Source organism: Pezoporus flaviventris, unplaced genomic scaffold (genome assembly GCF_033815535.1).
Source record: "Pezoporus flaviventris isolate CSIRO_AGI_PZ_B2104156 unplaced genomic scaffold, CSIRO_AGI_Pfla_v1 ptg000072l, whole genome shotgun sequence".
In the NCBI taxonomy this organism is placed as follows: domain Eukaryota; kingdom Metazoa; phylum Chordata; class Aves; order Psittaciformes; family Psittacidae; genus Pezoporus; species Pezoporus flaviventris.
Genome location: NW_026892620.1, coordinates 1,444,365 through 1,459,811, shown reverse-complemented (window position 1 = coordinate 1,459,811; position 15,447 = coordinate 1,444,365). Strand labels below are relative to the sequence as shown.

Here is a 15,447-nt window from a genome sequence, read left to right as displayed (position 1 = left end):
CCATGAAAAGTTAGGGTCTTGAAACCGATGGTGCCAATGTGAACACAGACTATTTAACATTATTTTATTCAGTATACAGTATTTTTATTGCTACACAAAAGATGTACAGGAATGAAAAAATTTCCTGTGGATCTTGCCAAAGATCACTTTCTAATAATTTTTTTTTAATGCTGTATATATAACTTATTATATTGTAAAGTATGAACATAAAATATGCGAATAAAAGAAAGAGGTCAAACATAGTCGCATTAGCCATTTCTTTGATTAAATCATATATTGCCTTATAACTCTGAAATTTAATGAGTTTTCCAAGGGCTAGTAGGCACATTCCTGTGGTATGGGAGTGCCTAGGTAACATACATGAAAGAATTTTTGCATTCCTGTAGGATACTGCTTCTCTGCATCACACTTCGGAATCTTTTGAAGCAGAGACAATTTTGCCAATGTAGTTTTGGTTAAAAATTTGACCTTGTAAGTATTATGAAAATGCCAAACTCCTTGCAACTCCGTGAAGAAACTGTAAGTTTTTATGTGTGTACTGAGAGCTGGTACAGACTGTGAGACTGGTGAGTAATCTCACAGTAGCAATACTCTCTCATAAATGAGTTTTTATTTTGCATTCCAAAATTAGCAGTACTACACCACATTATCAGAGATCATAACCGGAAGCTTTCACTGCATGACAGGATAATTATGTTCATCCAATCTCAGGCTGCACTGGCGAGACTGCCAGCAGAACCGCTAGCGTCTACAAAAAACAGAGTGCCAAGCTGCATTTCTCCCAGAGCCTTGTGACTAAGCTAAGACTTGCACAGTATTTCATAGAGATCAAACATTTCCTAAATGGACGAAACACTGTCCTACTTTAAAAACAGTTTGGGATTTTGTTTCAGCTTCATTTGTTGGTTTCAGCATGATGAATGCGTTCTTGTTCCATTAAGGGAACAAGAACGTTAACATTAAAGGAGATAAAGGCTCCAAAAACCACAACAAAAGCTTTGAGCTTCACAGGTGGTTGGGACGAATTGATGTTCTGAGTTTCACTTTACTGTCTTTTTACTTCTTGCACTGTGAGTGCAGAAGTTAACATAGCATGAGCACACTCCAGCAGACATTGCTGCATCTAAACACATCGTTGCCCAAAAGGCTTGAGCATTCTCTGCTTCAATGTGCTTATAGACAGCCACCCAAAGGAGAAACTTCAACTTCTTGGATTTAACTTGACAAAGCACAAACTCAGATCTGCATAAAATACCCATTACCTTCAACTGTGTAAAATAAAACCACAAAACACAGGAACATAAAAAACAAACCACCTGAGAGCTCCTGTGGGGATGTCATCCTTGTTTCAATTTTTGCTTCTTTTTGAGTTTATTATTTTTAAGTTTTTCATTTATGTTCAATGCTTCCAGCACACTGGGATGTACCTGCAGAGAGATTCATCTTGTGCTAAAGCAGACATCTAAAATACTCAAGGTGGGTTGCATCCTCAAACTACAGGCTATAGTGTCTCAAGACTATGCCTGGAGTGACAAGCTTTGATGTATACAGTTATTCTACAAATGTCAAATGTTGGATGAGTTTAGTCTTACCAAGTAACCAATCAATTTCAGGTGTGTGGCTGTATTTCAGCTCAGTAACATCTCTGAAACAGCTGCAGTAGGAAGCGCAGAATGAAGATGAACCTGAACCCATTACAAATCATATTAAGTGGTGTTCTGTTTTGAGGAATTATTGCATCAGATGAATGCTTATGGTGTCCTTAAGGTTAATGTCTCTGGAATTGTGTAATGTTCTTAGTATTTGCAGCAAATTTGGCTCGTATAAGGTTAAAGTTATGACTGACTGTTGTCCTAGACAGGGTAATTTGCAACAAGAAGTTAAACAGAACTTTCTGAGGCATTTCTGACAAATTTTCATGTAAGAACATTAAGGTTGTTAACTTCTCGCAGTGACCTGACCTCAATATAAGCACATTTTTTACCACACAATCTTAAAACAAACTCACTTCAACAACCCAAACCCTGAAGAAATCACAACCACCATTGTTTCAAAGTGGCTCTTTTCCTCTCCGTCATAGAATCATAGAATTGTTAGGGTTGGAAAGGACCTTAAGATCATCTAGTTCCAACCCCCCTGCTGTGGACAGGGACACCTTATGCTAAATCATATCACCCAAGGCCTCGTCCAACCTGGTCTTGAACGCTGTCAAGGATGGAGCATTCACAACCTCCCTGGACAACCCATTCCAGTGCCTCACCACCCTAACAGGAAAGAATTTCCTTCTTATATCCAATCTAAACTTCCCCTGTTTAAGTTTGAACCCATTACCCCTTGTCCTGTCACTACAGTCCCTAATGAAGTGTCCCTCTCCAGAATCCCTATAGGCCCCCTTCAGATACTGGAAGGCTGCTATGAGGTCTCCATGCAGCCTTCTCTTCTCCAGGCTGAACAGCCCCAACTTCCTCAGCCTGTCTTCATACGGGAGGTGCTCCAGTCCCCTGATCATCCTCGTGGCCCTTCTCTGGACTTGTTCCAACAGTTCCAAGTTCTTTTTATGTTGAGGACACCAGAACTGCACACAATACTCCAGGTGAGGTCTCACAAGAGCAGAGTAGAAGGGCAGGATCACCTCCTTCGACCTGCTGGTCACGCTCCTTTTGATGCAGCCCAGGATACGGTTGGCTTTCTGGGCTGCGAGCGCACACTGAAGCCGGCTCATGTTCATTTCCTCATCAACCAACACCCCCAAGTCCTTCTCCACAGGGCTGCTCTGAATCTCTTCTCTGCCCAACCTGTAGCTGTGCCAGGGGTTGCTCCGACCCAGGTGTAGGACCTTCCACTTGGCATGGTTAAACCTCATGAGGTTGGCATCAGCCCACCTCACAAGCGTGTCGAGGTCCCTCTGGATGGCATTCCTTCCCTCCAGCCTATCAACTGAACCACACAGCTTGGTGTCATCGGCAAACCTGCTGAGGGCGCGCTCGATCCCACTGTCCATGTCAGCGACAAAGATGTTGAACAAGACCAGTCCCAACACTGATCCCTGAGGGACACCACTCATTACTGGTCTCCAGCTGGACATTGAGCCATTGACCACAACTCTTTGTGTGCGGCCATGCAGCCAGTTCTTTATCCCCCGAGTGGTCCATCCATCAACCTGATGTCTCTCCAATTTAGAGACAAGGATGTCGTGTGGGACGGTGTCGAACGCTTTACACAAGTCCAGGTAGATGACATCAACTGCTCTACCCCTGTCCATCAGTTCTGCAGCCCCATCATAGAAGGCCACCAAATTGGTGAGGCAGGATTTCCCCTTAGTGAAGCCATGCTGGCTGTCACCAAGCACCTTGTTGATTTTCATGTGCCTTAGCATGCCTTCCAGGAGAAAATCTGCTCCAAGATTTTGCCAGGCACAGAGGTGAGACTGACTGGTCTGTAGTTGCCCAGGTCATCCATTTCCCCTTCTTGAAAATGGGGGTTATATTTCTCTTTTTCCAGTCATCGGGAACTTCACCTGACTGCCATGATTTCTCAAATATGATGGCCAGCGGCTTCGCAACTTCATTTGCCAGCTCCTTCAGGACCCATGGACTTGTGCACGTTCAGATTTTTAAGATGGTCTCGCACCAGTTCCTCTCCTACAGTGGGACAGTGGGATATTTTCTTTAGAGAAAATATCAACCCTGCCTTTGCTGTGGAGAAACCACTTTGTATTTTTGACTTTAGAGAAGATATTTTTCATCTCCTGGCAGCACTTCTTCAGAAAAGAATTGGGCACTATTTTGGTCTGAGCTTTTTAAGCTAACGCTGAAAGAAAAGACTCAACAGGGAAATAAATCACAGATTCATAGAATAGTTTGTGTTGCAAGGGACCTTTAAAAATCATCTAGTCCAACCCCCCTGCAATGAGCCCGGACATCTTCAACTAGATCAAGTTGCTCAGAACCACATCCAACCTGGCCTTGAATGTCTCCAGGGATGGAGCATCTACCACCTCTCTGGGCCATTTGTTCCTGTGTATCACCACTCTCATTGCAAAAATTTTCTTCCTTATATCCAGTTTAAATCTCCCCTCTTTCAGTTTAAAACCATAACCCTTGCCCTATTGCAACAGGCCCTGCTAAAAGTCTCTCCCCATCTTTCTTACAGGGCCCTTTGAAGTCCTGAAAGACTGCAGTAAGAAGACTGGGAAGTCTTCTCTTTTGCAGATTGAACAACCCCAATTCTCTGGAAAAAAATCAGTTACAGTACAATACCATATTCCTTTAAAAGGAAGGCTGCCTTTTCACAGCAGAGTGGAAAGGCCACTGTTTTACCTGGTTCTAACTGCCACAAACTGGCTCAAGCTTTTCCTCTGGGCGGGTTAAAAGCCTGTGCCTTCCTTCAGAGCAAAGGAGCGTGCCAGCAGCAAGAGCAGCTTCAAGAATGCGAGGTGGGAAAGGCTGAGAGGCAAAATGAGAAAGAAGAGACTGCAGCACAGCAAAGAAAGGGAGACCACTGGTAAAGGCAGGAGCAGGTACAGGACAAAGCCTCAAATAGTTGTGATTGATACAAAGATTAATGTTTCTGGGAGTCAGAGGAGACACACAGAAATCACTGCAAAGAGAAAGTTATTAGAGTTGGAATTAAAATTAAGACCCAACCCCTAAGGAAATGAGCAGGTTAGGGAGAAAATTATCAACAAGACGTTTTATTTCCTTTTTGATGTGCTTTTTTTTTTCCTCTTAAAAGCTAATTATTCTTTTTTATACTCCGATAAAACCCAGCTTTCAAGTTAAAAAGACCCTTTAAGTCCTTGGAAATACTTTAAAAAAAAGACTTAAGAGCTGCATACAAATCTCTGGTCAACTCATGGTTTTGCTGCAAGGACTGCCACAGCTTGTGTTGTGGACACTGTAAAAACAACATAAGCAATTTTTTCTTTTGTTTTACATCAGCAGGCCTTAGTAGAGAGAGTGCTTAACTGTGAGTCTCTAGATAAACCTAGTCCCTACTCTATCACTTAGCCTTTTGGGTGACTTTGTGGAAAGTTTCTCCCAGGCAAGACTAATACTTTCTACCCTGTGAGACTTTCCTCACCTAACCCCATCTTCCTAGCCTGACCAGTACTGTCCTAGTTTTGTCCTTATAGAAACTTGCTGGACTTTCAGGCTCTCCTGATCTTAGTTTGCAGACTGGAACTGTCATCTACGTAGTGTTCGACAACTGATGGTCCTGGTTTCATGACATTAATAAAAAGAAACAAGAGGTAAGGTGGCTGAAAAGGATGGGTGTCTGCTTTGCAGCATAAAGCAACAGCAGCAAACTGCCTCCATATTCTATAATTTAGAAGTACTAATGAACAAAAAGATAGTATGCGTAAATGCCCAGGAGTATAGGTTGAAATAGGTTGAAGATGAAAAGGCTTGCCAGTCCAATATCGTCCCATTGAACTCAGCCTCATACACCTCTGCCTTGTTATAAGGAGGGTGTAGTTAGGAGAAAAAAACCTTAGTGCTACAGCTGAAAATCATGACCCAGAGCTAAAACAATGATTCCTGCATGCAGCACTCATTCTTCTGCAAGCACCCTCTATACTCCTCTGTGATAATGAAAAGCAGAGAGCTCATGCTCTCATTATGTATTGAATAGGCTTCCTAGTGCATATTCCAGTAAATATGTTAATATAAACAGGGTAAGAATGCACTGCCTCAGTTTATATCTAGTTCTAGACACATAATATTGCATATATATTCTTTTTCACCCACAGCCAAATAAGCTTTTCTGATTATTTATTGAGATACGAGTTATAATGCACAGCACTTGTTACCTCAGGCATTAATTTATCACTATCAACCACTCTTCAAGGACAGAAAAATGTTGATTCCTTCTTGCCAGTGTTCTGTGAAACTAGACTGTCTGAATACTTATGGAAGAATGGTAAGAAGGCTTTGCATGCTGTGCTGCAGAAGACGCCAGTGATTAGCTGTTACATGGGTCACACAGAGACATCTCATTTGTCCATCACTTTTTAACAAAAAAAAGAGATTTTTTTTAATTTATTTTTTTTCTTTTGTAGTTAAGGCTGCTTTAAAAACAAGCTTGTAATAGGATTCAAGTTAGTATTGCAAAGGAATTCAGGAATACACAACGATACTCAAATTCAATCCACCACATAGAAGTAAATGAAGAATCAGGAGGAGGTAACGCTGAAGACTGATGAGTAGAAAGACAACTGAAACAGGAAGGAAGCCGAGTTAGGATTCTGTTTCTGGAATTTGGCCTTGGTGTACAAGGTTGCTGTGAAAAAAAATTAGTCACACTTCAGTGTGGAGGAGGACAGAGCAGGCTGCATTATGGGGAGGAACGTGGAACAGAGAAAGTCTGTTTATTTGCGTTCCTTATATAAATAGGTCCTGAATCTAAATACCAGAATACTATTTCTTCTGAAGGACAAAACCAGTCTGGCAACACTAGTTACCTCTGACCTTCTTCAAAGGCATACTGCTTCTCCAAAAAGCTGATGTGTGGGTGGAATATTATGCTCCTGTCTGAAACTCTATCACATACTTTTTTTCCTTTAAGGTGGATAGATTATTTATTTTCTCCACAACTAACTGCAGTGAGAATGCCATTTAATGGAGCTGAAGATGACCTTAAAGTAAATGTATTAAAACCTGAGCTTTCATAGCTACTGTTGTTAGCAGTATCATGGCCAATGTGTTTGTAGCCCTATGTTACGTGTGTCTACCAGAGCTGTCACTTCCCATTAAGTAACAGTGATCAGAGAAATGTGGTATTTTCTGGGAGATACTCTTTGGTAACAGTCTAAATATCCTTGAGCAATGGGCACAGAGAGAATTGATTTGGGGAAAGAAAAAATAATATATATATATATATATATATATATATGGCTTCTTGGATCTCTTTTTCTCAGGTAATTCAGTGTGACTTTAGAGATCAGAACGTCTTGTGAGTTATGTCTTGTTAAATTTTGACTCAGGACCATTCACTCAAAAAAAAAAAAGGAGGTACAAGTAAAAATAGTAAGGGGTTTTGTTCAAAGTTCTCTCTTCTAGTAGTGACCAGGTAGCCAAATATACAAGACACTTGCTTTCAAGATTATGTGAAAAACAGAAGTCTAATAAACAGGAGAGGTCCTAACCATGGTCAGAAGATGGCAGCCTCTAATGCTCACTGTTGACAATGGATAGTGCTGGTTTTGACAGAGCACAAAACAAGAGTCAGTATAGCACATGAAGATGCCTTTGTGCACCACAGCATTTCTTGAGGGGATGTCAAAGGTAGGATCACAACACTGTACACTATTACTTTTACAATAATTTTTGGTTTTAAAATGTGGGAACATTATATCATTAAGAGGAGCACAAGGGGTCACTGCTTTGCCACTGTAGTTCCTCTAACCATTTAGAAAGTAGAAGACTACCAGATTGTTTCATAGATCATATTTGCAGGCTTTCTGGACTATGTTTAAATACGTTATCCTGAAGATAAATGCGTTCTACAAGATTATCAATCCCTGAAGCTGTATAAGTTTTCGGTGAAAAATTCAGTATATAATTAAAGGATCCAGTGTCATAACTCTGAATTATGAGCTTCTTTTAAACCTGGTCTAGTAAGTTAAATCATACATTTTAGACATTGATGCTGATCATGAATAAAAGTTCATCAAAAATATGTTGCCTTCAGCATACTTTTACCTTCCAGGTTAATTTATCTGCTATCAGAAATGTTTCTCCATAATATACTGAATTCAGTTATATAACTTTAGAATGATGCATGTTAAGGAGAACTGGAACCTAACTGTGAAAACCCACGTTAAGAGACAGACCTTTTATCTGCTGGTGAAACTCATAAATAAAGAAACAGAGCAAAACTGTGCAGACTGGCGAATATTAACTTGCTTTATTTAAATCCGTCAGGCTTCTGCAAATACAACTGTACCAATGTCCCCAAATACGACTGTCCACCCTGAGCAATCTTTCTTACAGATCTGCCATATCTAGACTTTGTAGATCAGGTCTGAAACATTGTCTTGCCCGTTTATCAATTAGGAAGCCTTTGATAAACAGTGAGGGTATGACAATTCGACAAGATGCATTTGTAACAAAAAAAAAAAAATTATTATTTCTCTTCAGCTTTGGTAGCCTTTTCTGTGATGAACACTACCCTAACACAAGCATATGCAATATTCTTGTCAACCTTCCCAATGGTCACTCTCACAGCTGTTCCAAAGACAGCAACACAAAACTCTGGGTCAATTCTCTATCTTCCTTTAAAATGGCAGATTATGACTACCAGAAGCTTTCTTCATTTCATGCCAGTGATGGTATTTGATCACTTCTGGAGACCGATACACAAGCAAGATTATAGCTAGTTTGAAGCTACATGTTCTGACTCATCAGCTGGCTGCTCCTAGGAACTGTGCAGGTCCCTGTCTTTCTTTTTAAAGAAAACACAAAAGACAGTAGAGATGCAACTGATTTCCTCTGTTCCCCTTCCCCAGAGACTGCGAAGGTGCCTCGAAAGAACAACAACAGGATGGGAATGCTTGGGCAAGGCCAAAACATGGACTGGTGTGGACAATTGGGGTGGGCTGGCCCACAGGATTGATGGTCAAGAGAGTGCAACCAGCAGGTGTGTACAAAATTTGATATACCAGATGTTTAGAAGCAGAAACACAGAAGTAACTGTGATTTTGGTACAGTATTCATCATAGCACATATTTCAACCTCCTAATGACGAAGGCAAGCCAGATTATCTATGCTTTTAACACAGACATCATAAGTTACCGTAGATAATCAATTACAAATTGAAACAGAATAGATCTAAAATCTCCATCAGTTTATTATTTTTGATCATTTTAGTTTCATTTCTGGCAGACTGACATGTTACATTCCTTGAAGTCTCTGATCCTGAAAACATATTGTAAGACATTCTTTTCACTTGTATTTATAGTCTGCATGTATCATAAACCCCTGCATGTTTAAAGATGCAATTCAACACAAACTGAAAATCTGATGGTGAATAAAACCAATTCCAAATTCATCGTTTTGCCTTTCTAGATATTAGGAGGCTTCATAAATATTTCTGCCTTAACAGGGATTGATTAGTAATAAATTTTGGAAAAATCATGGCATAGTATATGTTCTTCAAATATCTTCACTGAAAAATTTTATGACAGTGTACTAAGGAACTACTCCAAGTTGTCTGTCATCAACTGGCTTAAAAAAAAAAAATCACTTCCACCATCACAAGTATAGCCTTCATGTGACTGTACTAGAGTCTCATTTTTTAACAAAGAATTACCCTGCATCAAAAATCACATGCACATTTTGGAACTAACTAGAGCTTTTTTATTTATAGACACTTCATATTCATAATTAATTTATTTCTTTATTGCTGATACTTTTCGTTTACTGTTATATGAATGTTAAATCAAGAACTTCTATTTTTCTTTAAAGCTCAGTTAAAATTTAACTAAGATCAAAATCATTTATCTTATCCTTAGTTCATCAATTTAATTGCATTAATATGTAACAGATTCAAAAATACTTTTTTGCATTTTAACAGAAACATTCTAGATCATAAAAATTTGGTGATTCATCTTGTCAGACTGCAAATCCCACTGAACAGAAAACACAAGGGACCCATCGTAAAAGCTACATCATGCTCTTTTACTGCATTACCTTTGCAGTTATTGGACGAACACACAGTGTTAAATTGGTACCACAAAAAAGGTTAGATTAACAAACCACAGTGATGAAAGCTGAAAGCCATAAGCACAATCAACATTCCTGGGAATGCGGGAAACCCAACAACTTTCTATAGCTTTTTTTGATTTATTTTCTAGTATTTTTAATAACCAAGCGGATGGAGAAGCACATGAGAACTGGGAACACACTTCCTAAATAAGAGGGTTTTGTCTCCAGCCAAAGGTATAAGCAAGTTTTTGCACTTTGGGTAAATCTGACAAAATTCTGAAATGCCTGATGAAGAAATCCTATTCCAAAACATAATCCACTGTTAGCAAAAGCTTTTAGCTATTATTAGTGTGATTTAAAAATTACCTAGAATTCATTTCCTGCCCAAAGAGTACGCACTGCTTGTTCTCTCTTCTGGACATACATGGTGCCAAATGTAGTGTAGAATCCTTTCATAGGAAAGCTTGTCAGAAACGCAAGTCACATTGCTAGAAAAATATCTGCATTTAGAATTCAACTTCAAAGACTCAGTTCAAAGAGTTCTGGTAAAAAATACAAAGGAAAACCAAGGTGTGTGGGGGGGTAAGAAGTATGGAACTGAGAAGTAAAGCACTCCGAAGTTTTATACTGCCAGTCTTAGTGAAAAACTAACATATAGCAGATCTTTAAATTTTAACCAGAGCCTCAATTTTATAATTAAAGAGTTTCAGTAATTACAGCACAAACCAGAAATCGGAGGACTAAGTTGAATTTTTAAGTAGTATCCTATTCCCTACGTGCAAGAACTTCTGAACACTGAACTGTGGCAGACAGAAAGTATATTCATTACATGCAGAAAAGAAATGTGGGTACTATGAGGATTGTATTGCAAATTAATACAAAATACAGCAGAAATAATAAAATAAAGTATTTTACATTGGGGACTACTATTGCCAGGCATTTGAAGGAATGTTTTTATTTACATTTGCAGAGATGCTACAACCCAAGTGACACTAGAAATTCTTACAAAGCAGGATAAAATACTGTTACATATACATATAAAAAATAAAAAACCACTATGACATTCTGAAATTAAACCAAAAATATTTCTCATTCAACATATCTAGTTATGTTAAATCATATTACAACTCTATCAAAAGATAATTTGATACTTGTCCATTACTTATCAACCATAAAGTAAATAAATGAATTTATAAAACTCTCTGAAGAGTCAAAGGAAACCAAGATTCATACCTGTAAGGAAAGGGTGGTATTTCTGATCTGCTGACTCAAGTGATCCAGTCCCTTAGGATAAATGAATCATTCAGATCAGAAGCATTATTTTCATTTCTTTCAATGAAGAAAGCCATTTAACATATTATGCAAATTTTCATTTTCCTTTTCATGAGCGAGGGAAATATTAAGGAGATTCCACACAATACAGAGTAACTTATACAGTACTGAGGTTCTGCTTCATTAATTTACACAAAACCGTAAGAAAACCCCTCCAAATTTCAAGTAACATAGGCTGTTGGTAAAAGTTATACAGAACAAAAATTAGACTGAATGATAGTGCTAGTGACTTGTGCTTAAACTGGAGATAAGAGAGTTACTCCTTGACAATCCCAAATTTAACAGAATTGAGTTGAGGTTTATACAGAGGAAAACATGATCTGGATTTGTAGTCCTGTGCAGTTCTTGGATCATTTGGTGAAGAGTAAACATTTCAAACATCTTCTTATTACTTCTGCAAAAGATTTTACATACAATAGTTGTCAATTTAAAACTGAGAGGTTTCATCTAAACATTAAAACTTCCACAGAAAATGGTATTTTTAATGAAGAAAAATGTGCATTATATTGGTAGTTTCATATAAGTCTTCTACATTGTGTATAATGTCTCTAAGCAGAAGGTTATAAATGCATGGTGAGAAAAATCTTGTCAAAACTCACCAAAAAATATAATTTCACTTGAGTAAGTGAACATGTAGTATAATGAAAGCTCAAGGAAAGGCTATAACAGGGTTTCACACTCATGTGAAAAGTTTCTAAAAGCAACAAATGAAAAATTTTTAATTTTACTTTTAGTACCTTTCCAATGCAATTTATAGAATCACAGAATGGTTTGGGCTGGAAGTGACCTTAAAGATCATCTAATTCCAACCCCACCTGCTAGCAGAGAACATCCAGCATTGTCTATGGTGGAGCAAATAAACAGCAAAACAGAGATGAGTTTTTGCAAAAAGAGAAAAGTAAAAGTCCTTGAGTTTGCTGATCTAATCATAACTAACAGAATAATAGTAATAAAGAATTACTTTATTCTGGAGAGTTTTTGCAGTATCACACAGAGCTTTTCCAAAATCTGAGTATCTAGCTTAGAACTTCGAAGCAAAAGAGAGCAAGTTCGGAAGAAGGATTCATTACTGCAGGCTTCCAGGAAAGGCTGTGCAGAATCTGTAAAAGAAAACAATTAAAATCTATATTACACAGCTCAGTGCAGGGAAAAGTAAAATAGCTGTTAGATACATTTGAAGGGCTTTAAGTGCCTCATGTTGTGCAACTATTAGAAGCATGAAATAATCCAATTTATGCTGAGCATGTGATGCAAAACTCAGGTAAAACTAGGAACTGAAAAAAATGTCAGTTCCATAGAGTTCTGACATTTCCAACCCTTGTATTAAAACAAGGCCTATTCACTTGAGAACAAAGGAAAACAGGAAACAGAACAATTTTAAACTCAAATAAAAATTATCTTGAAAGTGCTTACTCAATGCTCATTTAGCATAGTTATTTCCTTTTGATCATGTGAGGGGAACATAGGCTGTGCAAAAAGACTCAGAAGGAAATACTTTAAGCTGCTGCAAATCACATGGACAGGGACAGTACATGTAGAAGCTAATGTGATACCTGAGAGCCTTTCATCGTCAAAATACTGTCACTGTACCCTTTTTCAAGACAGGCAAAATAACACTTGAAAGGTAAAGTAAGAGCTGGATAAGAACACTTCAATATATTTAAATACCAACAAAACTCCCTTAAAACAGTGGATGAGTTTTTAGATCACATTGAACATTTCCCTCTATCCTACTCCTCAAAATCAAATCACTTCTGAAAAAGGTTAAATCTGTTCCTTTGTTATGTCATTCTCAGTTCTGATTTTATAGTAAAAACAAAGAAAGTAAGTTACAGTTGATCCTTTTTGTTAAAATGAATAGTCTTTCACATAGCATAGGGCATTTGCATCAGCAGAATACACATTAGGAAAACATTTTAATGTTTGTATGTTAAAAATATTTTTTTATTTTGTGTGTTATACTTAATAAGAAATTGCACTATGCAAATTACAGCATAAACCAATAAACACAGACATGAAAAAATTCTTTGTACATATGCTGAATACTGTAATTTATAAATAGGACATCAAGATGCTTTTATCAGTACAGAGAGGACAGATGTATCTTTCGGTCAAAATTTTCCCTTGGTGCAAGGACATACAAATTACTAAATATAAGTAGTAGCCTTGGAGTGAATTCAAGGTTTTAATTTATTTCAGGATGCTTACTGATACAAAATGAAAAGAAATGCCACAGAAAAGCTGTTCAGAATAGGGACCAAAAAAAAAAAAAAAAATCAACTAAATCAACTTGGCAATTAAAGTGAGCTTTAGAGCCTAAACAACTACTTGTCAACAAGGACCCAGTAATTCCTAGACCTTACTGTTAGGAAGAAGATCTTTCAAAACCTGTATTTTATGCTGCAGAAGGTATTATTTTTCAGAAATTGTGATATCAAAAACTCAGGGCTACCTGTCAATAACAGCAAGCAGAAAATCCTTACATGGGTTCAGAGAGTGTGCTCTGTTAACTGATACACAACTGACATACACTCAAGAGTCAGTGCTCTTTATTGAGCCACTGCTATCTATAACAGAACTTTGAAGTATTAAGTACACACAGCAGCATCTTAAACCTGGAAAAATAATTAACCCAGAAGTCACTTCTAGTATGATGCTATCCATAAGAAGAGGTGACAAAAACTATAAACAGAAATGGCAAATATGCAAAGCACAATGAATACAATCCTACTATCTTAACAGTACTTCATATCAAAGCACTTCCATCACTTAAGAGTGAGGTAAACACTTCTATACCAGTACCAAGAAGAGATAACCTTCCCTAAAGCAAGAAAAACCTAGAACTCAAATTATGTTATCATAACTTTATAGAAATTATATAGAACTACAACTTCAGAAATTCTTCTGTAGTTTGCTAGGGCTCCTACAAATGACCGCCTATTTGCAAGAAACAGGAATGGTCCTATCTATCTGCATTGCACCACTAACGAAATCTGTTTTAACAACAAAAACTTGAAACAGTATCTCTTACTTACGAAAGGTGAGAAAAGTGTAAATAAATGTGTAAGAACACTGACATTCAAAAAGTAAATTGAAAAGAAAGGTTTTTCTTCTTTCCATTGCCCGTTAAAACAAAATACTTTAGAAACCTCTCATTTTACACAAGTTCTGCATTAGCTGAATTCTGATTCATGAGAGATCTGAAATTAACAAGTCTGTTGGGATGAAGAGGGTGGTCCTACAATTTATTCCTGTAAAACTCCTTAAGTAGTCATAAAATGCTTTCACAGTCATTTTCTGCAGGGCTAAACAAATACCATTTCAGCTGACCTGGAGAGTTCTTTGCTGCCTTGCTCTTACTGGTTCCTTATAAAAATATTTACTTTAAAAATAATAAATAGTGAGATGCTGTAAGAATGTTTTGACTATGAAGCTTATGAACCAATGTAAAAGATATGCATTAATTTTAAGACAGGATTTTTACTATGAAACAGAAGAGCCAAAGTAGAAATATTTTTTTAAAGTTTGCAAAGTTCAATTATGTGTCCTGGTTTCAGCTGTAACACTTATCTTTCTTCCTAGTAGCTGGTGCAGTGTTGTGTTTTGGCTTTAGTCTGGGAACAATGCTGATAACACACTGATGTTTTAGTTGTTTCTAAGTAATGCTTACTCCAATCAAGGGACTTTTCAGTTTCATGCTCTGCCAGTGAGAAGGGGCACAGGAAGCTGGGAGGAAGCAGAGACAGGACACCTGACCCGAACTAGCCAATGGGGTATTCCCACACTACAGCACATCATGCCCAGTATATAAACTGGGGGAGTTATCTGGAAGGCCCAGATCACTGCTCCAGTCAGGCTGGGTATAGGTCGGTGGGTGGGGAGCAATTGCACTGTGCATCACTTGGGTTTTCTGAGCTTTCATTTCTTCTCTTGCTTCCCATTATTATTGTTGTTGCTATTGGTATTCTTTCTATTATCACTATATTTTACTTTATTTTAGTTATTAAACTGTTCTTATCTCAACCCATGGGGTTTACATTCTTTTGATTCTCCTCCCCATCCCGCCCAGAGGAGGAAAGGGTGAGTGAACAGCTGCACGGTACTGAGTTACCGGCTGGGTTTAAAACACGACAATGTGAAAGCAAACTGATAAAGGCACACATTTAAAAGACACATGTTCTGTACACTGTTTATATATTCATTTCATATAAGCTTTTGGAGAACATATTCTAAGTAATCAGAAAATGTACAAAATAAGCATATAATTTAAATGCATGTCTAGGTGATGAGCTAAAAGAATCTAAGCTTTACATTTTAAATATTTTGGTGCATTTTTAAATATTCTAGATCTGCACAGATTTTGTTTTTATTAACTATTTTAGAAAAACTAAATTGGAGTACATCCTGA

At 37.7% G+C, this 15,447-nt stretch overlaps 1 protein-coding gene across 5 annotated transcripts in view; it reads right to left on the bottom strand.

The window, feature by feature from the left end:
- Positions 1-9,400: 9,400 nt before the first annotated feature.
- Positions 9,401-15,447, bottom strand: part of CCDC138 (coiled-coil domain containing 138) — a 32,158-nt gene continuing 26,111 nt past the window's right edge. For 4 of the 5 annotated variants that reach the window (XM_061472660.1, XM_061472658.1, XM_061472659.1 and 1 more), the window contains 2 exons: positions 12,001-12,139; positions 9,401-11,433 (listed from right to left, as the gene is read on the bottom strand). In XM_061472660.1, the coding sequence (XP_061328644.1) occupies positions 11,262-11,433; positions 12,001-12,139 (311 nt within the window). In that variant the 3' untranslated portion in view covers positions 9,401-11,261. The remainder of the gene's footprint in view (positions 11,434-12,000; positions 12,140-15,447) is intronic. The other variant, XR_009746810.1, reaches the window with a different exon arrangement.